Source organism: Aotus nancymaae, unplaced genomic scaffold, assembly GCF_030222135.1.
Source record: "Aotus nancymaae isolate 86718 unplaced genomic scaffold, 86718_ANA_hifiasm-v0.15.2.pri h1tg000003l, whole genome shotgun sequence".
NCBI classification, from domain to species: Eukaryota; Metazoa; Chordata; class Mammalia; order Primates; family Aotidae; genus Aotus; species Aotus nancymaae.
In genome coordinates, this window is record NW_026988414.1 from 73524890 (window position 1) to 73552405 (window position 27516).

General features: G+C 50.3%; 1 protein-coding gene across 6 annotated transcripts; it reads right to left on the minus strand.

Moving 5' to 3' along the window:
• On the minus strand, nt 1-27397 carry SCAMP5 (secretory carrier membrane protein 5). 6 transcript variants are annotated; one of them, XM_012457630.2, is made up of 7 exons: nt 27288-27397; nt 8328-8382; nt 7359-7487; nt 4647-4803; nt 3454-3555; nt 2917-3034; nt 1-2667 (listed from the first exon to the last, which is right to left on the minus strand). In XM_012457630.2, exons 2-7 carry the CDS (start codon nt 8332-8334, stop codon nt 2473-2475), a joined length of 708 nt encoding a protein of 235 aa, XP_012313053.1. In that variant the 5' UTR covers nt 8335-8382; nt 27288-27397; the 3' UTR covers nt 1-2472. The 6 variants fall into 6 exon arrangements, with proteins under 6 accessions (XP_012313053.1, XP_064238631.1, XP_064238649.1 ...); XM_064382561.1 differs by lacking the exon at nt 27288-27397 and adding an exon at nt 26652-26668; XM_064382579.1 differs by lacking the exon at nt 27288-27397 and adding an exon at nt 23284-23299.
• Between the last annotated feature and the right edge of the window lie 119 nt (nt 27398-27516).

The window sequence follows — 27516 nt, forward strand, 5'->3', positions numbered from 1 at the left end:
CACAGGGCCAGATGTTCCCCTTTATTATGGTTTACTCAGTTACCAAAGAGACACATTGGCTCAGGCAGCTCAACTGCCAGCTGGGGAATGTCCATCTCCAGAAACAGGGAGCAGCAGTGGCACCAGAAGAATGGCAAAGCAGGTCACTGGGACCCCAGAACTGACCTGGGCCCTCCTCCACCCCACCCCAGGCCAGGCCTTCCTGCAGAGATGAATGCATGCCCTGCCCCCACTTCTCATACTGGTTCCCTCCCTGGGAAAGTGCATAGTTGCCTGGAGATGCAGCATCCCAAGGCCTGAACAAGCTGGGCCACACACTGGGATCCGTCTTTCCCAAGGGTAGAGCCAGAGTGTGGCCATATAGGTCTGAGCCAAAGAGGCGGATAGGACAGGAAATCGATTGGCGATAACATCCAACAGGTCATGAGTGCTAGGCAGGGAACTGGATCACAAGCCTCCTGGAGCTACCGGAGAGAGAAGGGAAAGGGAGCCACAGGTCTGGGGTAGGGGAAAGGAAGGGAGGGGGAAGAAGGGCCTAGACCTAGGGTCCCTCTTCAGTTACCAGAGAGGAGGGAGAGCCAATCATATGTTGTGGCCCAAGCCTAAAGGACCATTAGGAGGAGAACTACCAGAGGCCCCTGGCTCAGGTTGGCCCGGAAGCCCTAGGTGTTGCGTTCCAAGCTGAAGCCAGGCCAGAGTAGCCAAGTGGGGTTTGGATTTTTGTCCAACCAGCCCAGGCAGGCTTCTGTTGGGAGAAGGGGCGGTGGGAAATGGGCAGATGCTCTTTGCGTGAGAACCCGCTCCCCTTCAGGCCCCACACACAGCTGGAGCCTCTGCCATCCATGTTCCCACCCCACTTGGAACACAACAGCCCCATGGGCCTAAAACCACTCTTCCGAAAGGGGTAGGGAGTTCCAACTGGGTGAGGACAAGCCAAGAACCGAGGTCTGTAGGCAGAGGGGAGCAAGTTACCTTGATTTGGAAAACTAAACGAAACTAAAGCCAGAGCGCCTCCCTCCCACCCGGCCTAACCAGAAATCCCACTCAGGCCATTGTGCTTGCAGCAAGGACTGGGCCTGTGCTTCTGCTGGGGCCTGAGTTCAAGTGCCCAGAACTGCCCTGTGACCAAGAGCAAGCCAGAGTGGGGGAAGGCATGCTCCCCTCACTAGGCCCTGCCTGCTTTTTTCGCTGACCTTCCCTCCGGGCCTAGTCCACGGAGCCCTGTCCCTTCTACCAGATCCAAACAGAACAGCTACTGCTCCCAGGAATCCATAGTCACTGAGAGATACCTAGATGCCCCAGTGTGCTGGAGCCAGCCAGACCTCCCCCAGGGACCAATCATTACCGACATGCCCTCTGCTCTAGCTGTGCCTTTACATCTGACAACTGGCCAGCATGACCCAAGTCCTCAGGAAAGGCAGTAAGGCAGATGCTGCCTGGCACATGGCACAATCAAGCCATCAAGCCACAGCAGCTGGGGGCATGGAGAGGAGGCAGAGGGACACAGGCAGAGGGGCTCAAGGGGGCTCTGGGGAGAGAAGGAGGAGAAGGCAGGGAGAGAAAAGAGGAACTTGCCCCGGCAGACCAAACTCTCAGACCCAAGGAGACTCACCTGCATTTCCATCCCCTGGGGGTCAGGTACCCAGGTGGGCTCTGCACCCCCCAGCTATGTGCTCCTCCTACATCGGGGTAAGGCCCAGCTCCCCCACCAGCTTCCTTGAACTGGAAATCAGGTCAGATTTGGGGATCTGGGCTCAGTCTCAGGAGCAGATAAAACTGGGATACTCAGCCTTGGGGAAGATAAAGAAAAGCCACATGGGAAAGAGACAGACAGGCCCTGGGCAAGGGAAGATAGCACAGGGAATGACATCAGGGAACAGATGAGGGAGGCAGAGGCTGAGGGAGGGAAGGCCTGGATGGATGAGAAGAGCAAGGTAATATCCTGGGCCTGTGCCCACCCTCCCACCCACCACCACGAGTGCTAAATACCGTTGCTTCCCGGGAAGACCGAAAGTGGAAACAGTTCCAGCTCATAACCCTAGGAAGGGGCCAGTCTTTCTGCTATGCCTCCCCCGACCCTGTGAGGGGTTCCTGGGCCAGGGTCAGAGATGCCAGGGGCAGGAGGGCCAGGTGGAGGGTGGGGGGGCTGGTTTAGCTCTAAACATACATCTAGCACCACAACAAGAGACCTCCACTGCACACTATTTCACGAGGGGACACGGACACAGCTACTACTGCACGGGACAGCTCCACGCGCAGCCCACAGCTCTGAGTGCCAAGAGCAGAATCCGAAAGGTGGGGGCCAGGGGACAGACATATACATACATATATATATATAACTCTGGTCCTTTGTACAAACTGGGGGAGGGGAAAAGGGAAGGGGGAACCCTGCTTGGTCACCACAAATGACGATGTGGCTTGAGCCCCCTGTCCCAACGGCCCCAGCCCTGCCACCTGGTAGGCGTGGCTGGTTCACATCTCGTTGGAGTGCGTGTAGTTGGGGGTGGCAGAATACTGAGTCTGAGGCTGATTCATGGCACCCTGGGCCGCCCCCATGGCTGCATTCTGGGCTGCCTGCTGCACGTGTGGATTCTTCCATGCCCCTGTGGTCCACTCCTCCTGAGCTTTGCTGAAACTCCCCCCACTTCCCCGGTAAAATTTATGAACCTGTAGGAAAAGGAGCATAAAGAAGGGTTAATCAAAGAGAAACAGCAGCCCATCCAGGAAACAGATGGGGCCCAACTGCTAAAAAGCAGTACTCCCTCCCATGCCTGCCTCTGCAGGACAGTCCTGCAGGCCGCTCCAGGGAGAGTCCCTTGGAAGACCTCGGGACCCTCTTGTAACTTGGAGGAGGGCTTGTTTCAGATCACGGCCCCTTCCCAAAGCCACCTTCTCACCCTTGCAGGGACCACGTACCATGCTGAGGGCGATGAAGGAAAAGACGGCCATCACCGTGAACATGACAGTGGGAATGAGCATGACCACCGCTGAGCCAACGTTCGTTCCGAAGAAGGAGATGGTAGCAATCCAGCCGCTATAGGGAGAGGCCAGTGTGGGGCTGCGGGCAGGATGAGCGGTGCCCAGGAGCCCCTGCCAGAGGAAGGGACTGTCTGATTGCCACAGGGAGGAAACATATCACTGGCTGCAGAGGGACCATCGTACTGATATCCAAAGGGCCTGTGTCGGTGGCTCAAGAAGACGCCTTCCCTGTAGCTCAGAGGTGTTCCTCAGACACAACACCTCCTTCCCCCAGGTCTTCCCATAATGCTTGACACCCCGCAGCCCCCAAGAAACCACTGCCAGCTTCTCCTTTCCTCTGATACTATGGCTGTGCTACTACAACGACCAGTCACTCAGGCCCCATAGGCTCGGCAGCTTAGCACACAAAAGTAGGCAAAAGACACACCCAAGGTGCCACCCCTTCCAGCCCCAGGCCACACCCCAGCCTCTTACCAGACGCCCCAGCCTGGGATGCCCACGGCCTGGATGATGCTGATGACCAACTGAGCCATGAAGGTGAAGAAGAATGCCATGAAACTGAAGGAGCTGTCAGTCCTGCGGCAGAGGAGGTGGCTCCCGTCACCTGGGCAGAAAGCCAGGGCTTCTCTGCCTTCAAGTTCCCCAAGCCCTTCCAAGTTTAAGTGCAGAATGGACAGAAGACATTTAAAGGCCTTAAACGAGAGGTCAGAATGGGGTCGTTTTACCCATATATCTTCGCAAGTTTCCATGTGGTAGGCCTATGCGTTGCGACATTACACAGGGAGGGATTTCCTCAGGAACAGACCACCCACTGCTACATGGATGGAAGGCCTCATTGCCATAGAAATAGATGGCTCCATTGAGGCAGGAATAAACAGTCTCATTGTCATGGGATGACATGAATAGATGGTCCCATGGGCTCAGATATAGAAAGTCTCATTGGCACTAGAATGGACACTCTATTGGCACCAAAATAGTAGCAAATTGGCACTTCGATGGATGGCCTGATTGGCACAAAGAGATTGAAGGCACCATTAGCATTGAGATGGATATGCTACTGGCACCAAGACAGATAGCCTTGGTGCACTGATGAATAGTCACATTGGCACAAAGATTGAAAATGCCATTTGGCACTAGGTGAGCACCCACTGGCATCAAGACAGCAAGCCCCACTGCTACGTGGATGGGTGTTCATTTGGCACGGAGTTGGATGACCTCACGGCACATGAACAGCGTCAACAATACATGGCTGGCTGGCTCCATTGACATATGGATAGATGGTGTCCTTGGCACCAAGTCAGCTAGCCCCACTGGTACTAGGACGGGCAGCCCCACTAAAACAGGTAGCCCCACAGGCAAAATTAACATGCAGCTGCCCAAGGAAGGTGATGACAGAACTAAAAACAGGCCTGGTCTCTCGCTATTTCCCCCACCCAAGGGTAGAGTGAGGAGGAAAGGAACTAACTCCCAGCCCTCTCACCTCAACCTGGCACTCACAGAAAGCCCAATCCCTACCTAGCAATCTGAGCCAAAAGTGAACAAGGGAAAGTGAGTTTGGGGGAGGACAAAAAAAAAGGAAAAAAAAAAGAAGTGATAAAAGATATAGAGAAGAGACAGGGGAGACGGGCAGAGATGGCTCAGCACTGCGGTTAGCACCAACCACTTACTTGAAGGCCTTGTAAATGGGCCGAAACCAGCAGACGTAGGAGCAGGGTGTGAACAGGATGAGCCAGAGAAAGGCGAGGCCAAAGTTGGTGGCTCCCCCGCCTCCGATCAGCCACGCGAGACAGCCCACCAGGTTCACGGCCAGCGTGACGCTGTTCACTGCAGGCCCAGGAGAGCACATGCACACACAGAGACAGATACCCAGACCCATACAGAGACACATGAGCACCCGGACGTGGACACACGCACACCGGTAACGCAACACAGACGCACAGTCAAGCCAGGCCAACAGCGCAGACAAGCACAGAGAGATGCAGACACATTCACAGATTCACACCCTCACAGAAGACCCACAACCCATAACAACGAACACACACAGACACATGAGACACACATACACACACAGAGGAAGTAAAGACTGTAAGAAAGCAAGTTGGGAGCTCAGACCAGCCCCCCAACCCCAGCACCCGCTCCTGAGAAATCTGGAGAGCAGAGCCTCCAGAACCCAGAGCTTCTGCCCAGCAAGCCCCTTTGAAGGGCCCCAAAGCCTCAGTGTGGTAGAAATGCTCTCGTCCTTCTAAGAACAGCTTCGACCCCGACCCTCCCAGACCCACAGCAATCACCAAGCCCAAGACACGGGAAACCGACCTTACACTTTCTCTTTCAAGGTAGGGGCATGAAAGGGACAAGTAAAAGGTCTTGTGGAAACATCTCTTCTAGTCATTGTACCATCTACCTTGCACTTAAACGGGGCAGGCATTGGTGGCTGGAATCTCAAGTCTTTATCTAATCCATTTCTTTTATCTCTCTCTTTTTTTTTTTTTTTGAGATGGAATCTTGCTCTGTTGCCCAGGCTTGACTGCAATGACGCGATCTTGGCTCACTGTAACTTCCACCTCTCAGGTTCAAGCTGTTCTCCTGCCTCAGCCTCCCAAGGAGCTGGGATTACAGGCACCCGCCACCACTCCTGGCTAATTTTTGTATTTTTAGTAGAGATGGGTTTTTGCCAAGTTGGCCAGGCTGGTCTTGAACTCCTGACCTCAGGCGATCCACCCACCTCGGCCTCCTAAAGTGCTGGGATTACAGGCATAAACCACTGCGCTCGGCTATCTAATCTATTTCTGAGATAACTCTCATGCCAGCTCCTCAAATAGGTCTTCCTTTGCTACAGCAGCCTCATCATCTCCCATCCCTCTGACCTTCTACAGAGCTGGGCTACTCTCAAGGTTCCCAGATATAGATCCCAGCCCATCAACCAGATTAAAAATTCCCCAAGAGCAGGACCCAGGCTCCCCCTCCTCTGTCCCCACATCATCTAGCTGAACTAGGAGGGACAGTGTCACTGAGTCATGGCCAGTCAGGGACCTCAAAGATTTACAGATAAAAGTGATGCTGGCACTCACACACACCCAGGTCTGTGCAGAACATCATTATCTAACATCAGGGCACTCCCTTCCTTGAAAACAAGGCTGAGTCCACAAAGATCTGCCGAATAAACGAAGCAAGGCAGGCTCAGACATAACCTCAAACAGCCAGGCATCTGTGGTCCTGTCTTCTGAACAGAACCTTTAAGCACCTTAAGGGTTGTATACATTTCCTTGGGAGTAAAGCACCTGGCAGGTGCCTAGTGAGGACTTAAGGAGGTATTTATAGCCCTTAAATCCAGCTTCTGCATGAGATCTTCCCAGGAGTGGAGCTCCCAGAGCCCAGGTCAGATGGAGTGCCCCACAAGTCTGGCCTAACCACCCTGTCACCATCTCAGGGCCCCTCATAATGAGTGGGCATTTCTTCCTGTACATTTCAGCTGTATTTCCTCTATCCCTATTCATTGCCCCAAAATCTCCCAGATGCTTAGTGTTAAAACTGATTTTTTTTTTTTTTTTGAGATGGAGTCTTGCTGTGTTGCCCAGGCTGGAGTGCAGTGGTGCGATCTTGCTCACTGCAGCCTCTGCCTCCTGGGTTCAAGCGATTCTCCTGCCTCAGCCTCCTGAGTAGCTGGGATTACAGGTGCCTGCCACTGAGCCTGGCTAATTTTTGTATTTTTAGTAGAGACGGGGTTTCATCATCTCAGCCAGGCTGGTCTTAAACTCCTGACCTCTCAGGTGGTCCACCACCTTGGCCTCCCAAAGTGCTGGGATTACAGGCCTGAGCCACCACACCTAGCCCAATAGTCTCTTTCCACAAATGAGGAACCTGCTGCCTGGGAAGCAGAATGACCAGGCAAACTTGATCCCACAGCTCCCAACTCCCAGTTGAAGGCTCCTCTCTTTGAGCAATCTTCCAGAGAAAGCAAGACAAATGAGGCTTTGAGGGAAGGATTCCTCTGCAAATCCAGAATCCTGAGGTCCTGACAATCCCCAGAGGTTCCCTGGAAAGTTACTCCAGTGGAAGGGAAAGGGGAAGCAAGAGGACAGGGATTACACTGCACAGAGCGACCCCTGTCCAGATGCTCTGTGAATGGAGGGTGGAAGGGAAGGAAGGGAGGAGAGGCCCAGATGGGGGAGACTGAGGGAAACTGAGGTCCAGTGGGGGAGGTGGCCCATAGAAGAAGCCTACTGGGAGCCTGGCAGGGGAAGACTTACGGTCCATGCAAATGCTACAAGTGGGACTGAAGGACAGTTGGGCCTGTGGATACCCCTACCTCGCTACCCAGCAGGCCCAGTCTTCCTCCCTCCTCCAGCCACCCTGGCCCACCCCCATCCCATGGCACTCACACATCCAGAGGTAGTAGAGGCGCTTGGTCATGCTGAGATGCTGGGGAGGAATGTCTGCCTCGAAGTCTTGGTAGAAACATGGCTTCAGCGGGATGAATTTGGGCAACGGTGGGAAGTTGTTCACTTTCTCTGTGGATGAGACACATTGCACAGCATCACTTCCAGTCTTCCCCCCAACAATCCAAGACGCCCATCCTTTCCCTGGCTGCGCTGCCCCGTTGGCCCCTGTGGCCACCGACCACTCTGCTTTCCCCACCCAGCCGTCCCTACCTCCCCGGATCAGCCGTGATGATCCCAAAGCAGCCAAAGGCCCTGAGACAGTGTCACTCAGAATCAAAAACAATAGATGTCCCCTTGTCAGACAGCATTTATTGTTTTTTATTCTGAGTGACACTGTCTCAGGGCCTCAAGGTGCCACCTTCTCAGCGGAGGCAGCTCCAGGCAGAGGAGTCGGGATGCGTGAGAATCTACAGACGTGGGTTCCAGCCTCTACTCAGCATTCGTGCTCTGGGGCAAGTTATCGCCCCTCTCTAGACCTCAGTTTTATCTGCTGGAGTGGGGGCTGGGCGACACAGTCCCTAAAGTTCCCTCCAGCTCGGCATTCTATACCTCTGTGCCTTCTGAACCAGATAAAAAAGGTGTCAGAGTATTAGAAAGCAATGGAGACGGGGGTGGGGGAGGGGGGGACTGAGCCACCCATGCTGCTAATCAGGCAGACTGACAGCAAGACAAAGACATCAAAGTGCTCAATTCCTGGTCTCTAGGAAGCAAGATCTGACAGAGAGCTAGACAATGTCATGTTGAGATTCTCAGACAGGCCTCAGTGGAGAGAGTGGAGAAAGCCTGGGGGCAGTAAGATGAAAAGAATCTGGCCTCCAAAGACTAGGGGAGATAAAGGGACCAAGAAGAGGGCCACCCAGGCTATGCTCACTGTCAGGTCCTATTCACACAGCCTGGTCCTCTCCTTACCTGCCATGATGGTACCAGCCGGCCCAGTGGCCTGCCCACACCTCTTTGTCCTGACCTGGAAGGAAAGAAAAGCCAGAGAAGGATGAGATCAGGGCTGCACCCACCCCAGTTCCTCTCTACACCCCATCCGGGCTGCAAGCTCCCCAGGGCGGACCCAGCATATACTCCCACAGTGCCGTGAACGCAATGGAGACAGCTCCCTCCTCCCAGAGCCACCCTTCCACCAGCTACATCTTCCCAGCTGCTCCTGCCCTCTGTCTCAAGGCACAAAATCCACCCTCCAAAAACCCCATCCAAGGGTGGGAAAGGAACCTGAGAGGGGGACCCCATACAGGGAAAGCCAAGTGACATTCTATTCCTTGACCTTGAGTTGCAGACTGAGCCCCGACCTTGGTCACAGGCCAGACTCCCTTCGCTCCTTTTGCCCTTGGTCATTTGTTCATTTATTAGGACGCTTATATGGTGCTGGGAGAGAGAAGGAGCAAAAAGATTTGGTCCCTGCTCTCCCCATGAAACAGTCAATCACCTCTGCAGTAAATCATGCAAAAGGCAAGCACAGCTGCTGTGAAAACATATATAGCATATGTCATGGTGATCTAATCTGGCCTGAGGAGTCAGGGAAATTACTTTTTTTTTTTGAGATGGAGTCTCGCTCTGTCACCCAGGCTGGAGTGCGATGGCTCGATCTTGGCTCACTGCAACCTCCGCCTCTTGGGTTCAAGCGATTCTCCTGCCTAGCCTCCCAAGTAGCGGGGATTATAGGCATGCACCACCATATTCGGCTAATTTTTTTGTATTTTTAGTAGAGATGGGGTTTCACCATGTTGGTCAGGCTTGTCTCGAACTCCTGACCTAGTGATCCACGCATCTTGGCCTCCCAAAGTGCTGGGATTACAGGCGTGAGCCACTGCGCCTGGCCTAAATTTTTTTAATTAAAGAAAAATTTTTTTCGCCAGGCGCTATGGCTCACGCCTGTAATCCCAGCACTTTGGAGGCCAAGCCGGGCGGACCACCTGAGGTCAGGAGTTCGAGACAAGCCTGACACATGGTGAAACCCAGTCTTAAAAAAAAAAAAAAAAAGAAAAAAAATTTTTTTTGGCACGGGGTCTCTCTCTGTTGCCCAGGCTGAAGTGCAGTGGTGCAATCCCAGCTCACTGCAGCCTCAACCTCCCCAGGTTCAGGTGATCCTCCAAGCTCAGCCTCCTGAGTAGCTGGAACTACAGGCAAGCACCACCATGCCCAGCTAATTTTTATATTTTTTGTAGAGACGGAGTTTCGCCATATTGCCCAAACTAATTTGAATTCCTAGGCTCAAGCAATCCACCCGCCTCGGCCTCCAAAAGTGCTAGGATTACAGGCATGAGCCACTGCACCCAGCCTCAGGGAAATTAAATATAAGTGGTAGCAAAGACCTGAAGAATTAAGAGGAGTTCCCTGGGCAAAACAGCCTTCCAGGCAGATGAGAAAGCATCATACAGAGACAGATCCTCACTAGGAAGGAGCTTCACACTTTTTTGTCTTATACAGGGTCTCATTCTGTCACCCAGGCTGGAGTGCAGTGGCACTCCTGGGCTCAAGCCATCCTCCTGCCTCAGCCTCGAGTAGCTAGACTACAGGGACAGGCTACCAGGCTAATTTTTTAATATTTTGTACAGAGGAGGTCTTGCTATGTTGTCCAGCTGGTCTCAAATTCCTGGCCTCAAGCAGTCTTCCTGCTTTGGACTCCCAAAGTGCTGGGATTATAGGAATGAGCCATCTATCATAAGGGAAAGACAGCTACTGTGGTCAAAGCAGAGTGCAAATGAGGGGACAGCAGATGAGACTAGAGAGGCGAGGTGGGCAGGATGTGCTTCCTGAGACCCTCAGGAGACAAGTTTGAAGGGGTCTTAAGGGGGTTTCGGGGAGTAGGGGAAAGGGAGCAATCGGAAGACTCCCTGCCCACTTAACCCTGAGTGGTTGGTGGAGACCATCATGACAAGCCTGTGTGAGACAAGGTGCAGGTTCCAGGAAAGGACAAACAGCTGTGCTATGGACCTGCAGGGTCTGAGCCGCTGGGGGACACCTGGCCAGGGCATCTTATAGGTATCTGGAATGTACAAACACGCTCTGCTCCTGGGAGTTCAGCGGGAGGCCTCGCTGACGCATGCTAAGTAATCATTGGCAAGTTAAGGCCAGGGAAAACGAGCAGCAATCACCGTGTTAGAACAATAACTTTGGTGGACATTTATATAGTCAACAGCAGAAAATGGTCCACAAGCAAGTGCTAAGGCGATGCAACGTTTAAAAGCTGGGCAGAAATCTGCTTAAAGTTTTGGAATAGGAAAGAGTCATCTATGGTGTTAGAAGTCAAGATAGTATTATCCTTCAGGGGGCAGCAACTGGGGGCCTGGCACCTGTTCCTGGTTGGGGTGCTGGATACACAGAGGTAGGGACTCTGAACATTCTCCAAGCATAGATACAACTTGTGCACTCTCTTGTGTGTTAGACTTCCATGAGACATTTTCTTTGAAACAAAAACTTCAGGCTGGATGTAGTGGCTCACACCTGTAATCCCAGCACTTCAGGAGGCCGAGGTAGGAGGATCACTCGAGTCCAGTAGTTCAAGACCAGTCTGGCCAACATAGTGAGACTCCATCTCTACAAAAAATAAAAAATTAGGCAGGCATGGTGGTGCACGCCTGTAGTCTCAGTTCCTTAGGAGGCTGAAGTGGGAGGATTGCTTGAGTCTGGGAGGTGGAGGCTGTAGTGAGCCACGATTGCACCACTGTATTCCAGCCTGGGCAACAGAGCAAGACTGTCGGAAAGGAAAAAAAAATCACAAAGAGCTTCTAGCATTCCAGTCAGATTCCTCTGGATCCGATTAAACGTTTGGGCAATTACAATGTTCTGGGCCCTTTTGTGATATGGGATCAAATACAGATATAAAAACCCAGTAAAGGGTTGGGTGTGGTGGCTCACACCTGTAATCCCAGCACTTTGGGAGGCTGAGGAGGGCAGATCATGAGGTCAGGAGTTCAAGACCAGTCTGGCCAAGATGATGAAACCCTATCTCTACTAAAAATCCAAAAATTAGCCGGGCATGGTGGCACATGTCTGTAGTCCCAGCTACTCAGGAGGCTGAGGCAGAAGAATCCCTTGAACCCAGGAGGCAGAGGTTGCAGTGAGCCGAGATCATGCCACTGCACTCCAGCCTGGCGACAGAGCAACACTCCGTCTAAAAAAAAAAACAGTAACATCCACCACAAAAAGAAAAGAGAAGGATATAACTGAGATAATCAGGAAATGATGCCCACGCACAGGTGCGTTAATTGTGGCCGTTTGTAATAACAAAGGATTAGAAACAATCAGTTGGAGACTGATTAAACCGATGGTACAGTCATACAATGGACTGTTCCGCAGCTATTTTTGAAAATGCTCTGCAGCTGTTAAAGATTTTAAAAAGAGAAAGAGGTTCGCTGGTACTGATATGGAAAAATCTCCAAAGACACTAGTAGTTAAAAAAAGCAAGATGTAGAACAGTCTGTATGTTACACATTTTGTATAAGATAATAAGAATATATTTTCCTTTTCGCCTAACAATCCTGCTCCTGTTAAGTCATTTACCCACATATAAGAAACGACAAACACACACGTTATTCAACATGACACTATTTGCAATAGCAAAATGCTGAAAGCAACCTAAATGTCACTATTTGAATATACGAGGTGCATCATACAATGAGTATTATACAGATGTAAAGAAGAGGCCATGCATGGTGGCTCACATCTGCAATCCCAGCACTTTCAGAAGTGAAGACAGGAGGATCACTTGAGGTCAGGAGTTTGAGACCAGCCTAGACAACATGGTGAAACCGCATCTCTACCAAAAAATACAAAAATTAGCTGGGCATGCTGTAATCCCAACTGTTTAGGAGGCTGAGGTGGGAGAATCAATTGAACCCGGGAGGCAGAGGTTGCAGTGAGCCAAGATTGCGCCGCTGTATTCCAGCCTGGTTGACAGAGTGAAACTCTGTCTCCAAAAAAAAGACAAAAAAAGAATAAAAATGAGCTGAATAAACTGCTGTGGAATGCTTTCCAGGATATATTAAGTTAAAAAAAAAAAAGCAAAGTACAAAAAGTGTAAATCATATGCTACCCCTTATGTAAGAAAAGGGAGTAACAGGCCGGGCGCGGTGGCTCACGCCTATAATCCCAGCACTTTGGGAGGCCGATCGAGACCATCCTGGTCAACACGGTGAAACCCCGTCTCTACTAAAAATACAAAAATTATCTGGGCATGGTAGCACACGCCTGTAGTCCCAGCTACTCGGGAGGCTGAGGCAGGAGAATTGCTTGAACCCAGGAGACGGAGGTTGTGGTGAGCCGAGATCGCGCCATTGCACTCCAGCCTGGGTAAAAAGAGCGAAACTCCGTCTCAAAAAAAAAAAAAAGAAAGAAGGAAACGGGGAGTAAGAATGCACAAATGAATTTGCTTGTTTTTGCAAAAGAAACAAAGAATAAACCAGAAAGTAATGAAATAGTCACCTATATAACAGAAGGGCTATGATGAGTAGAGAGACTTCTGTTTTTTTATATACTTTTTAATAAGCTTTTAAATACACTTTTATATATAAAATGACTTCCATATTTCAAAAACTTAAACCAAAAAGAAAAGCAAACTCTAAAACCGAAACAAATCAAGCTAACTATACTTTAAATTGATAACAATCTCACAGAAAAAAAAAAATGAGCCCAAGTAACTTTTGATCACAGTAACCCTGTGTTCTCTTAGAAAGATAAACCTCAAGGGCAAAAATAACTGCAAACAGGCCGGGTGCAGTGGCTCATGCCTGGAATCCCAGCACTTTGGGAGGCCAAGTCAGGTGGATCGCTTGAGACCAGGAGTTTGAGACCAGCCTGAGTAACACAGCAAGACCCCATCTCTACAAAAAACACAAACATTAGCAGGACATGGTGATGTGTGGCTGCAGTCCCAGCTTCTCAGGAGGCTGAGGTGGGAGGATCACTTGAGCTCAGGAAGTCAAGGCTGCAATGAGGTGCGATTGCGCCACCGCACTCCAGCCTGAGCGACAGAGCAAGACCGTGTCTCAAAAAAAAGAAAAAGAAACTGCAAACCCGTCATACATTGTAGCAGGTTTACTCTTACCGCTGGTACTGCTGTGATGACTCTCTAAACCTTTGCCATGTGTACCACAGGAGAGGGTTCTCACCGTAGGAAGGAGCCGGAATACAGGTCATGGAAAGGTAAGAAGGAGCCTTGTGGTGTTGGATTCAAAGCGGAGGTATCAGTATGAATACAGAATTTAAAAAATATATATGGCTGGTCCCAAGTCAGGGAAAAGAAACCCAAGGTTAGCCTGGAACATTCTGTGGTATCAGAAAGAAGAAAGCACTCAACAATGAATGGAGGCAAGTCAAAAGGACACAGGAGCCAGTCTGAAGGGGCTACCACCGACCAAATCTGGGACAATTTGAGTGTCAAAAGTAATAACCACGCGGATTTTTCTTTTTCTTTTTTTTGAGACATTGTCTCGCTCTGTCCCCTAGGCTGGAGTGCAGCGGGATGATCTTGGCTCACTGCAACCTCTGCCTCCCGAGTTCAAGCGATTCTCCTGCCTCAGCCTGCAGAGTAGCTGGGACTACAGGCGCCCCCCCACCACACCTGGCTAATTTTTGTATTTTTAGTAGAGTTGGGGGTTTCGCCATGTTGGCCAGGCTGGTCTTGAACTCGTGGCCTCAAACGATCCACCCACCTCAGCCTCCCAAATTGCTGGGATTACAGGCGCAAGCTGCCGTGCCCGGCCCACATGGATTATTTAAAAAAAATAATCCATGAGTCCAAAGTGACATTATTATTTTATTTTTAAAAAGAGAGGGAGAGGCGGGGCACTGTGGCTTACACCTGTAATCCCAGCACTTTGGTAGGCCAAGGCAGGCAGATCACCTGAAGTCAGGAGTTTGAGACCAGCCAGACCAACGTGAAGAAACCCCATCTCTACCAAAAAACACAAAATTAGCCGGGCAAGTTGGAGCATGCCTGTAATCCCAGCTACTCGGGAGGCTGAGGCAGGAGAACTGCTTGAACCCAGGAGGCAGAGGTTACAGTGAGCCAAGACCTAGCCATTGCACTCCAGCCTGGGCAACAACAGCAAAACTCCATCTCAAAAAAAAAGAGAGGGAGGCTGAGGCAGGAGGATCACTTGAGGTCAAGAGAGTTCGAGACGATCCTGGCCAACATGGTGAAACCTTGTCTCTACCAAAAAATACAAAAAATAGCAGGGCATGGTAGCACATGCTTGTAGTCCCAGCTACTCAGGAACCTAAGGCAGGAGAATCGCTAGAACCCTGCAGGCAGAGGCTACAGTAAGCCGAGATCGTGCCACTGCACTGCAGCCTGGGCGACGGAGGGAGACTCTGTCTCAAAAAAAAAAGAAAGAAAGAACATCATGTGCCTCCTGCTATGCTGTGCACAGAGACCCAAGGTCATGTATGAATACGGTTGCCAAAGAAATGTTTCATCTGAAAATAATTATGAAAAAACAATCCAACAAATTCAGATTGTGGGAAATTCTACAAGACAACTGTTAATGTCACAAAAGACAGAAATACACAGGGGGAATTTATCTAAATTAATGGAGATAAAAGAGACATGCAACCAAATGCAATGGGGAATCCTTTTGTGGACCCTGGATTTTTTTTTTTTTTTTTTTTTTTGAGACAGAGTTTTGCTCTTGTTACCCAGGCTGGAGTGCAATGGCGCGATCTCGGCTCACCGCAACCTCGGCCTCCTGGGTTCAGGCAATTCTCCTGCCTCAGCCTCCTGAGTAGCTGGGATTACAGGCACGCGCCACCGTGCTCAGCTAATTTTTTTGTATTTTTAGTAGAGACGGGGTTTCACCGTGTTGACCAGGATGGTCTCGATCTCTTGACCTCGTGATCCATCTGCCTCAGCCTCCCAAAGTGCTGGGATTATAGGCGTGAGCCACCGCACTCGGTCGACCCTGGATTTTAAAATCACAGCTATAAAGCACATTTTTAGGACAACTAGAGAAACTAGAATATAGACTGCATAGTGGATACTACTGTTCACGGTTAAATTTCTTGGATATTGTGTGTGTGTGCATTTATTTCCTTCCTTCCTTCCTTCTTTCCTTCCTTCCTTCCTTTCCTCCCTCCCTCCCGCCTTCCTTCCTTCCTTTTCTTCCTTCCTTCCCTCTTTCCCTCCCTTCCTTCTTTTTCGAAACAGGGTCTCACTGTTGCGCCCAGGCTAGAGAGCAGCAGCACAATCACAGTTCACTGCAGCCTCGATCTCCTGCCTCAAGAGATCCTCCTGTCTCAGTCTCAGTCTCCTGAGTAGCTGGGACTACAGGCATATGCCATCATGCCTGGCTAATTTTTGTATTTTTTCCAGAGAGATGGTTGCCCAGGCTGAGCTTGAAGTTCTGGGCTCAAGAGATTCACCTGCCTTGGCCTGTTAAAAGTGCTGGGATTACAGCTGTGAACCACCATGCCAGCCTATAGAACATCTTTGTTCTTAGAAGATACAGGCTGGTCTTTAGAAGCAGTGTCTGGGCCAGGCGCGGTGGCTCACACCAGTAATCTCAGCACTTTGGGAAGCCAAGGCAGGTGGATCACCTGAGGTCAGGAGTTCAAGACCAGCCTGGCTAATATGGTGAAACTCCATCTCTACAAAAATACAAAATTAGCCAGACATGATGTTGAGTGCCTGTAATGCCAGCTACTCGGGAGACTGAGGTGGGAGAATCACTTGAACCCAGGAAGGGGAGGTTGCAGTGAGCCGAGATGGCACCTTTGCACTCCAGCCTGGGTGACAGCCTATCTCAAAAAAAAAAAAAAAATAGAAGCAGTTTCTGGTCTGTAACTTCCTTTTGAATGGTTCTGCAAAAAAGTTTTATACACATACATAAAGCAGAAACAGGCATGGTGGTGTGCACTTGTAGTCTCAGCTACATGAGGAGCTAAGGCAAGACGATCACTTGTGCCCAGGTGTTTGAGGCTTCAGTGAACAACAGAGCAAAACCCTGTCTTTAAAAAAGCAAAAATCGGCTGGCACAGTGGTTCACACCTGTAATCCTGGCACTTTGGGAGGCTGAGGTGGGCAGATCACCTGAGGTCGAGGGAGTTCGAGACTAGTCTGACCAACGTGGAGAAACCTATCTCTACTAAAAATACAAAAAATTAGCTGGGCGTGGTGGCACATGCCTGTAATTCCAGCTACTCAGGAGGCTGAGGTAGGAGAATTGCTTGAACGCGGGAGGTGGAGGTTGCAGTGAGCCAAGACCGTGCCATCGCATTCCAGCTGGGCAACAAGACAGAAACTCGGTCTCAAAAAAAAAAGTAAAAATAAAAGATAAAGCAAATGCTCCAAAATATAACAATTGATGGGAGAAAGGTATAAAGTTGTTCACTGCATTATTCTTTTTTTTTTTTTTTTTTTAAGCACACACCTATAATCCCAGCACTTTGGGAGGCTGAGGCGGGCAGATCACAAGGTCAAGAGATCAAGACTATCCTGGGCCGGGTGCGGTGGCTCAAGCCTGTAATCCCAGCACTTTGGGAGGCCGAGGCGGGCGGATCATGAGGTCAAGAGATCGAGACCATCCTGGCCAACATGGTGAAACCCTGTCTCTACTACAAATACAAAAAAATTAGCTGGGCGTGGTGGTGTGCACCTGGCTACCCAGGAGGCTGAGGCAGGAGAATTGCTTGAACCCAGGAGGCCGAGGTTGCAGTGAGCCGAGATCGCGCCACTGCACTCCAGCCTGGTGCCTGGCTACAGAGCAAGAGTCTGTCTCAAAAAAAAAAAAAAAAAAAAAAAAGACTATCCTGGCCAACATGGTGAAACCCCATCTCTACCAAAAATACAAAAATTAGCTGGGTGTGGTGGCTCACGCCTGTAGTCCCAGCTACTTGGGAGGCTGAGGCAGGAGAATCACTTGAACCTGAGAGGCGGAGATTGCAGTGAGCCGAGATAGTGCCACTGCACTCCAGCCTGGTGACAGAGCAAGACTCCATATCAAAAAAAAAAAGATAGGTCTCTGTCACCCAGGCTGGAATGCAGTGGTGCAATCATAGCTCACTGCAGCCTCAAACTCCTGGGCTCAAGCAATCCTCCCATCTCAGCCTTCCAAGTAGCTGGGACTACAAGTGTGGGCCATACCCAGCTAATTTTTAAAATTTTTATAGAGACAAGGTCTCGCTATAGTGCCCAAGCTGGTCTCAAACTCCCGGGCTCAAGCGATCTGCCTGCCCTGGCTTCCCAAAGTGCTAGGATTACAGGCATGAGGTCACTGTGCCCAGCCCATTGCCCTATTATTTAAACTTTTTTGTAGCTTTGGTTGGAGGGAAATATATATATCTGTATTTGATGATATATGCACAAAGAACCTCTGGAAGGATATCAAGAAAAAAATGTAATTATGGCTCCCCGGTGAGCAAAGAAACTGAATGGACTAGATGGGAAGCAGAATTTTTACTATTTATCTTTATACCATTTCCATATAACTGATGACATCATCAATTTTAAGATAGAACATTATTTTATTGACCAAAAGTAAGAAAAATTTGCAGGCCAATTTGCAGGCCAGGTGCCATGGCTCATGCCTATAATCCCAGCACTTTGAGAGGCTGAGGTGAGCAGATCACTTGAGGTCAGGAGTAGGAGCCCAGCCTGGCCAACACAGTGAAACTCTTTTTTTTGAGACGAAGTTTTGCTTTTGTTCCCCAAACTGGAGTGCAATGGCAACCTCTGCCTCCTGGGTTCAAGTGATTCTTCTGCCTCAGGCTCCCAAGAAGCTGGGATTACAGGCATGTGCCATCACGCTCGGCTAATGTATTTTTAGTAGAAATGGGGTTTCACCATATTAGCCAGGCTGGTTTCAAACTCCTAACCTCAGCTGATCTGCCCACCTCGGCCTCCCAAAGTGCTGTGATTACAGGTGTGAGCCACAGTGCCCGGCGGTGAAATTCCGTGTTTACTAAAAATATAAAAATTAGCTGGGTGTGATGGTGTATGCACCTGTAATCCCAGCTACACAGGAGGCTGAGGCAGGAGAATCACTTGAGTCCAGGAGGCAGAGGTTGCAGTGAGCCGTGATTGTGCCACTGCACTCCAGCCTGAGTGACTGAACCAGACTCCATCTCCAAAAAAAAAAAAAAAAAAAAAAACCAAAAAATTGCCAATTTGTTAACTGTAAGATGCCAGAAATTGTAAAACACAGGGATGAAAATATTTTCAGAAATTTCAAAATGTTCATCTTAGAACTGAAGAAATTTGGAACATCTTTGTGAACTGTAAACCATGTAAATGCATTATCTGTTCAAAAAATGAAACATCTAGAAAGTCAAGCAGAAAAAAAAAAGTCAAGCAGAATAGGATCGTTGGGAAAGAATGAGGAGCAGCTGATGAGGCAAGAGGAAAGCCCTGAGATCGTGGAGTCTCCACAGCCAGGAGCAGAGACTGGACAAATGTGACAGTGCCACTGAGGGCTCCCATATGAAAGGATGGGACTACCGGGACTAATGTGTTCATGACACTAGCAACATCCAGTCAGCTGTGAATCCAGCAAGAATCGTTTTGGTGGTGACGGTAGCCGCCAATTTAGAGCAAGCTGAACAGCAGATAAACTGAGCGCAGGTACAGACAGCTCTTTGGAGAAGCCTGGTTGAGAACAGAGATCTAGTACTACCTGGGTAGGATATGGGGGTAGGAGAGGGCCCAGGGAGGGCTGCGGCTGGGGGTCATTTAAGATGGAAATAAGCCAGAGATGTGTAGGATACACAGAAAGGTTGCAAATACAGTAGAGAGACAGAGGTTATCTGATAGAGAAAGCCTCTAAAGAGGAAGACACAGGGGCTCCAGTGCAAGGAGGTGGACAAGGCTTGATCCTCACAGCTGGGAAGCCAAACAGGATGCAAGCAGATGTAGGCACGTTTGAGGCCTTAGGCGGGCAGTGAGTGAGAGTCCCGGATGTCTGCTTCAATTTTCATTTCCTTTTCTCTCTCTCTTTTTTTGGTTTTGGAGACAGAGCCTCACTCTGTCACCCAGGCTGGAGTGCAGTGGCGCGATCTCAGCTCACTGCAACCTCCGCCTCTCAGGTTCAAGCGGTTCTCCTACCTCAGCCTCCCGAGTAGCTGGGACTACAGGTGCGTGCCACCATCTCCAGCTAATTTTTTTGTATTTTTAGTAGAGACGGGATTTCACTGTGTTAGCCAGGATGATCTCGATCTCCTGACCTCGTGATCCGTCCACCTCGGCTTCCCAAAGAACTGGGATTACAGGTGTGAGCCACGGCGCCTGGCATCTGCTTCAATTTTGTTTTATTCTTTTTATTTTCACAGGTGTTGATTTTTAAAAAATTTTCTTTATTTTCACAGGCATTGAATTTTGTTTTATTTTTTATTTGAGACAGGGTCTGGCTTTATTGCCCAGGCTAGAGTGCAAGGGTGCGATCACAGTTCACTGCAGCCTCAACCTCCTATGTTCAATCCGTCCTTCAACCTAAGCCTCCCAAGTAGCTGGGACTACAGGTGCGTGCCACCATGCACAGCTGATTTTTTTGTTTTGTTTTTGGTAGAGATGGTGTTTCACCATGTTGCCTAGGTTAGTCTTGAACTCCTGGACTTGAGAGATCCACCCGCCTCAGCCTCCCAAAGTGCTGGGATTACAGATATGAGCCACCGCACCCAGCCCAATTTTCTTGGATAGAGGAGACAAGATCAAGATGAGATGGAGGAGGTAAGTGTAGAGGACCCAGCTAAATCAAGGAGCAATTGTGACACAACCTAAGCACTCTGGGAGAGCAGACTCAGAAAGCTGTGGGAACACAGAACACCTCGCTGGTCTGTCTTACAGGAGTCAAGGATGGCTTCATAGATATTGGAGCTGAATCCTTAACAAGGAACAGGGAGTTGGCCAGGGAGAGAGAATCAGGAAAGCAGGTGTGAAGGTCAGAAGAGCAATAGCGCGGCATACTTAAGGAACAGAAGGAGGCAGAGCGAAGATGACTCTCAAAGTGGAAGGAGCAAGGAAAAGCAAAAACAGGGTTGAAAGGTAAACGGGGCTAGGTCATCTTGGCCTTGAAGGCCATGAGCAGGATTTGGACTTTGTCCTCAGAGTCATGGGAGCCACGGAAGGATTCTATTCTTCTTCTCCTTTAAAAAAAAAAAAAAAAGGCCTTGGCCAGGCGTGGTGGCTCACGCCTGTAATCCCATCACTTTGGGAGGCCAAGGCGGGCGAATCACAATGTCAAGAGATCAAGACCATCCTGGCCAACATGGCGAAACCTCGTCTCTATTAAAAAAAAAAAAGAAAAGAAAAATAGCCTTAAAGGTTTTTTAAATATGCCTGGCACGGTGGCATGTGCCTGTAGTCCCAGCTACTCAGGAGGCTGAGGTGGGAGGTCTGTGTGAGCCCAGGAGTTGGATGCTACAGTGAGCTATGACTGCACCTGTGAATAGTCACTGCACTACAGCCTGGGCAACATAGTGAGACCTCATTCAAAATTAATTAGTTAATTAATATGTTGCTTTTTAGTTATGTGTAAAAATATATGCATTTTTTTTTTTTGAGACAGAGTCTTGCTCTATCGCCAGGTGCCAAGGTGGAGTGCAGTGGCGTGATCTTGGCTCACTGCAACCTCCGCCTCCCGGGTTCAAGCAATTCTCCTGCCTCAGCCTCCTGAGTAGCTGGGACTACGGGCACACGCCTCCACGCCCAGCTGATTTTTGTATTTTTAGTAGAGACAGGGTTTCACCATGTTGGCCAGATGCTCTCGATCTCTTAACCTCGTGATCCGCCCGCCTCGGCCTCCCAAAGTGCTGGGATTACAGGCGTGAGCCACCACACCTGGCTAATATATGCATTTAAAAAAAATCTAAGTGCATAAAGTAGAAAGGTCCTCCCAAAACCCACCGTCTCAGATTCTACTCCTTTAACAGTCTGATCTTTAGGTCTGGGGGATTTTGTAGGCTTTCATTTTTAATGTATATAGTAGCACATATGACAAAAATAAGATCATTCCACACATCCTGTTTTATAACCTGTATTTTTCCACTCAACAATACCTCATGCAAGTTTTTCAAGTCAATGAATACAGATCTATCTAGATCTTTTTGATGACTGGTCAACTGGGTCAACAACGTCCACGGCCGGGAAGCAGTCAGATGACAAGCTGACATGGCAATCAGGAAGTGTTTCATTTTATTTATTTATTTTTTTGAGATGGAGTCCCACTCTGTCACCAGGCTGGAGGTAGTGGTGAGATCTCGGCTCACTGCAACATCTGCCCCCTGGGGTTCAAGCAATTCCCCTGCCTCAGCCTTCTGAGTACCTGGGACTACAGGAGCGCACCACCACACCCAGTTACGTTTTTGTATTTTAGTACAGACGAGGTTTCACCATGTTGGCCAGCGTGGTCTCGATCTTCTGACCTCATGAGCCGCCCGCCTCGGCCTCCCAAAGTGTTGGGATTATTACAGGCATGAGCCACTGTGCCCAGCCAGGAAGTGTTTTATTACACTAGCAAAATTGAGTCAGCTGTGAGCTCTGTGGCTTCATGGAAGTGGGAGGGGAGAAGCCAAGCTGCCAAGAAATTAGGAAAATAATTAGGAAGAAGAGACAGGTCTAGCAGATGGGTCTTTCAAAAAGCTTGGCTGAATTTTTTTTTTTTTTTTGAGACAGAGTTTCACTCTTCTTGCCCAGGCTAGAGTGCAATGGCGCGATCTTAGCTCACTGCAACCTCCACCTCCCAAGTTTAAGTGATTCTCCTGCCTCAGCCTCCCTAGTTAACTGGGATTACAGGCATGTGCCACCATGCCCAGCTAATTTTGTATTTTTATAGAGATAGGGTTTCTCTATGTTGGTCAGGCTGGTCTCAAGCTCCCAACCTCAGGTGATCCACCCACCTCAGCCTCCCAAAGGGCTGGGATTACAGGGGTGAGCCACCTCACCCGGCCCCGGCTGAAATTTTAATACACACACACAGAATATCTGAGACAACACTGAAACATTACACACCAAAAGATTAACTGCTGCTCTTGGCTGGGCAAGGTGGTTCACATCTGTAATCCCAACACTTTGGGAGGCCGAGGTGGTTGAATCACTTGAGGTCAGGGGTTCGAGATCAGCCTGGCCAACACAGCAAAATGCCCTCTCTACTAAAAATACAAAAAAATTAGCCAGGCGTGGTGGTGCACACCTGTAATCCCAGCTACTTGGGAGGCTGAGACGGGAGAATTGCTTGAACTCGGGAGGTGGAGGTTGCAGTGAGCCAAAATCATGCCACTGCACTCCAGCCCGGGCGACAAGAGCGAGACTCCATCTAAAAAAAAATGATAAAAATAAATAAATAAATAAGTAGTTGTCTCTTGATAGTGGCATAAGTTACTAGTTTTCTTTCTTTTCTTTTTTATTTTTATTTCCACTGTAGCCTGGATTATATATATATATATTTTTTAAGACAGAGTCTCGCTCTGTCACCCAGGCTGGAGTGGAGTGGCATGATCTCAGCTCACTGCAACCTCTGCCTCCCGGGTTCAAGCAATTCTCCTGCCTCAGCCTCCTGAGTAGCTGGGACTACAGGTGCACACCACCATGCCCAGCTAATTTTTGTATTTTTAGTAGAGACAGGGTTTCACCATATTAGTCCAGCTGGTCTTGAACTCCTGACCTCAAGATCCACCCACCTAAGCCTCCCAAAGTGCTGGGATTACAGGCATGAGCCACCGCGCCCAGTCATTTTCTTTATTTTTTAAAATTTCTACAGTGGTCATATATCCATCTTTTGTAGTAAGACAACATCATAGGTTTAAAATGGCAGCAGTGAGAGGAGGCAGAGAGTTAGAAAAGCTTTTCCCAGAATAGAAGACGAGCATATTTATAAGGCTGGAGGGAGTTATTAAGGGAAATAGCAGAGAGACTGATGGACAATGGTACCTTGGGAGACAGGATGGGTGGGCATCCATAGCACAGATCGGGTGCTTCACACCAGGAATCTCATTCTACTGGAATTTGAGAGAAATGCAGAAACATGGGGTGGTTCCACCTCCCCCAACACACCCCAACCACCCTCTACATGAGCAAAGGGCTTGGGGAGAGTAGTCCAGCTCGGAATACTCCTCCCATGGAATAGAAAGGGGAACTGATGGGAACGAGGAGAGGGGTTTCTAGAAGTGATAGAGGGTCGGCTGAGACTGGAAACCTTTCATGGCAGCTGGGGTGACACATGGGCAAAGTGGCACAGTAGTTGAGGGCATGGGGTTCAGAAAGAACACAGAAAAGGTAAATCATGAGACAGAGAAAATGGAGGTGTCTGAGAACCAGAGGTCTCCTTGAGGTCACAGAGCAGATAAAGCAGAAGTTGGATCATGGTCAGAGAGGGATACTGGAGTTTAAGGTTTCAGAGCTGGCCACATGCCAGTGAGGACCACATTCAGGTATAGTTGGTTAAAATGGTGCCTAAAAGAGGTATTACCTCCCCCGAGAAAATGGAATGTGGAGCGGGAGACTGCGGTCCAGCACTAATGACCTCCAGGAGAACGAGGAAGCAGGAGGAGAGGAGAAAACAACCAAAATGCAGGGGCCTCAAAGGAGGAGTCTCCTCCCTACCTGGGCTCTAGCCTAACCCCTGTCCCTGGTTCCAGACAATCTCCCAAAAGTCTGCCTACTGTTCCAGAGAAGTCAGTGTAGCAAAGCATGAATGATTCAGAGCAGAAACCAGAGCACAGGGCAAAGCTGCCTTGTTTATTTTTATTTTTTTGAGATGGAGTCCCACTCTGTATATAAAGATTAGGGCAGAGAGAATCTGTGGCCTGAGAGGGAGGTAAAAGACTAGGGTCACAGAAATGGAAGGTTCCAGGCTTCTCTGCCCTTGTTTCAGGGCAAGCCTTGGAAATGGGTGGCAGGGGGCTGGAGGGGAAGACAGAAATCACCGGCCTCTTCAAATCAAAGTTCTTTCTTTCTTTCTTTCTTTCTTTCTTTTTTTTTTTTTTTGAGATAGAGTCTCACTCTGTTGTCCAGGCTGGAGTGCAGTGGCACGATCTTGGCTCACTGCAACCTCCACCACCCAGGTTCAAGTGATTCTCCTGCCTTGACTTCCCTAGTAGCTGGGATTACAGGCATGTGCCACCACGCCCAGCTAATTTTTGTATTTTTAATAGAGATGAGGTTTCACCATGTTGGCCAGGCTGGTTTTGAACCCCTGACTTCAGGTGATTCACCTGCCTTGGCCTCCTAAAGTGCTGGGATTACGGGCATGAGCCACCATGCCTGACCAAACCAAAAAGAAAAAGTAGCAATCTGCTCAACTGATAATCTTTTATAATGGGGAGGGGGGCTACAAATCCCTCCAAAGATGTAGCCCTATGGAAACGCCTCCTTAATTATCAGTAAGACAGTAGATACTACCTGAATTTTGTTCAAGAAATCCTGACTATAATGTATTCCATTCCTTATTGTGAAGATAGGAGGACAGACCCGCCCCCCCACAGTGGGGAGATTGATGCCCCTGGAGCAGAAAAGAGTCAAGCCTGGCCTCAGATCAGGCCAGAGCCCTAGGGCTAACTCCAGGGCTCCCTGCTCACCAGTATGGGCCCCTCATCCCTGCCACAGAAATGGTCATTCCTTTCTACTGCCCAGAGCCAACCTGCTAAGATGGAAGTTTCCCCCTCCTGCTCTACCTCCAATCCCCTCATCCCACTCCTAGCCCCATCTTCCGCCCTGAAATCCCAGAACTATGAATAATCCTCAGAAGAACTATGAATAATCCTCAGAAAACAGCAGTCTCCTGGCCATACTATCCTTGTCCTACTGATGACTCTGAAGTAGCCTCCTACAGATCCTATGCCTGGCATTCAGGGTTTTGTGCCCATCAGCTACACACCTCCCTCCCCACCACCTTTTGCTGCCCACAAGCTGACCTGCCTCCTACGCTGCCAGCCCCATGCAGATCATCTCCAGCCATTCCCTCTGCTTCTAGTGCCCCTGAACTGGCAGCACTATCAGTTCCTCTAAGTCCTGCCATCTTCTCACATCCCACCCCTTCTGGGAAGCCTTTCCAGCCATTGGTGCTCTGCATCCCACTGCATACATTTTGAGTCAATCATTGGGCACTTAAGTGTTCACGTATTCTCCCATAATCTCTTCCTCACTCCCTCCTGGATGGAGTTTCCAGGAGGGACCCAGCACAGAGCACAGTCAATCCATATACTTGCTTAAGACTCCCTTGGACACTCTCCCAAGGGGTGGGAGAGAGACAATTAACGCCTTCTCCCAATCAGGCTAAGCCCAAGCTGCTGTCAAACCTGCTGTACCACACTTCCTCTGAGAAACCTTCTGAAATTCCTGGCTGGCAACAGGGAAGGAACTGCAGCCTGTAAAGGAAATGCTGTGGAGGGCAAGGGGTGGGGACAGGGAGCAGGAGGCAGAGGGATGGGGGAGGAAAGGAAAAGGAAGAGGGAGAAGAACGGGGGGATGCTCTAAACTAGAACAAGGAGCATCCTCGAGGGAGGTCACTACTTAGTCCTATTATTTCATCCCTCTAGAAAGGTGCTAGCAAAGAGACGCCCGGAGTGGGGAATCAACTTGGCTTGGAGGTGGCCAGCCAGGAAAAGGTTAAAGAAACAGCCACAGAGCCCAAGATCTCTGTCTAGAACTCCCCTTCTGGGACCCCACCAACTCCCCAAGGGGTTTGCTAAACCTAAGACCCTCTTTCAGGGGCCCATTCACCAGAGACAGCCGCCTCTCAGATCTGGAGACTTTGCCCTAATACTCACCAAGCCCAGAACAAACCTAAGTTGGCAAGATCGGTGTAGCCCCAAACAAAATCTCTCTGCCAATCATGCCCCTGCAAGAACCATTCCCCTCTTTCAGAGCCCTGCTCAGAGCCCTGCTCCATGGAGGCAGAACGTGTAGGGTACAGGTTGCAAATTTTTCCACACTCCACCACCCCATGGGCAGTCACATGGCTGAGCTCCCAGGGTCAGCCCCCAACAGCTGTGCTAGTTCCCATCCCTGTGCCTTTGCCCATACACTCTCTTGGAATGTCCTCTCTTGCCTCTCCTCCCACCCAAATCCCATCACCCCTGGAAGTCTCCCGTTCGCTGGCTGTCGCCTCTCTTTCTCTCTGTGTCCCTGGGAAAGTCTGCCAGGCCCTCACTGATCTCCCCATCGGGAAGCTGGGGCATTAACGGTGTAAACCGCCTGTAATGGCGAATGCTCAAGTCCAGTCTCTACTTGGTTCCTCCAACTCCCAGATCAGGAGCTCCCCGAGGTGGGGGACAGGGATCGGTCCCCAAACGCCTCACCTCCATCCTCGTGACCGACTCTGGCCACCGTTGAAATGAGCTATATCCAGCGCCCCCAACTCACCACCCAAAGCCCTGGCAGAGCCCGTCCTGTGGCCTGGGCCAGCGCACCCGTCCCCCAGCAACCCTGGGGCGGCTGAGGCCCGCAGTCCAAAGGTCGGTGGCCCGAAGGAGGTGAGGGAAGTCAACCCAGGTCAACCTGCAGGCGCTAGTTGCAAGGAAAGACCAAAGGAGGCCACCGGCACCCCCTTGCAGTCGCCCCCATCCCCGGCCGCGCGCGCCATCTCCAGAAGGCCGGTTTCCAGGGAACGCCAGGTGGGGCTGGGGGGGGATGGATGGCCCAAAGCTCAGGCTCCAGATCCAGGGTCTGACGTCACCCAAAAGCCCAGTTCCCTCTGCGGGAGCCACAGATGGGGATGGGAGGCGTTGGGGGGCTGGGCACGCCCTGAGCGCTCGTCCCAGCCCCGCACAGGAAAGGTCACCTCCACTCCCACCTCTCCAGCAGTTCGGCCTGCTCCCTGCATCCAAACGTGAACTGCAGGGGGTACAAAGCTGCAGCCAGCGATCCCTACCCTTCCCGCCCCGCGCCCAGCTTCCCTGCAAAGCTCTCTTCCCAGCCTTCATGCCCAGACTCACCTGCCGCGGCCGTTCGGCTGCCGAAAGGCCGCCGCGCTGCGCTGAGCTGCGCTGAACCGAGAGATGCGGCGCGGAGCCGGCCGCGAGCCGCTCCGGGGCTGGAGGCGGGGAGCGCGCGCGCGCGCGCGCGCGCCCTGGGCCGTCTCCGCGCGCGCCCACGCCGCCACAACCTGCAGCAGCCACTCTCGCGAGACTCCCGCTTCACTCCCAGGGCCGCTCCTCCTGCGCT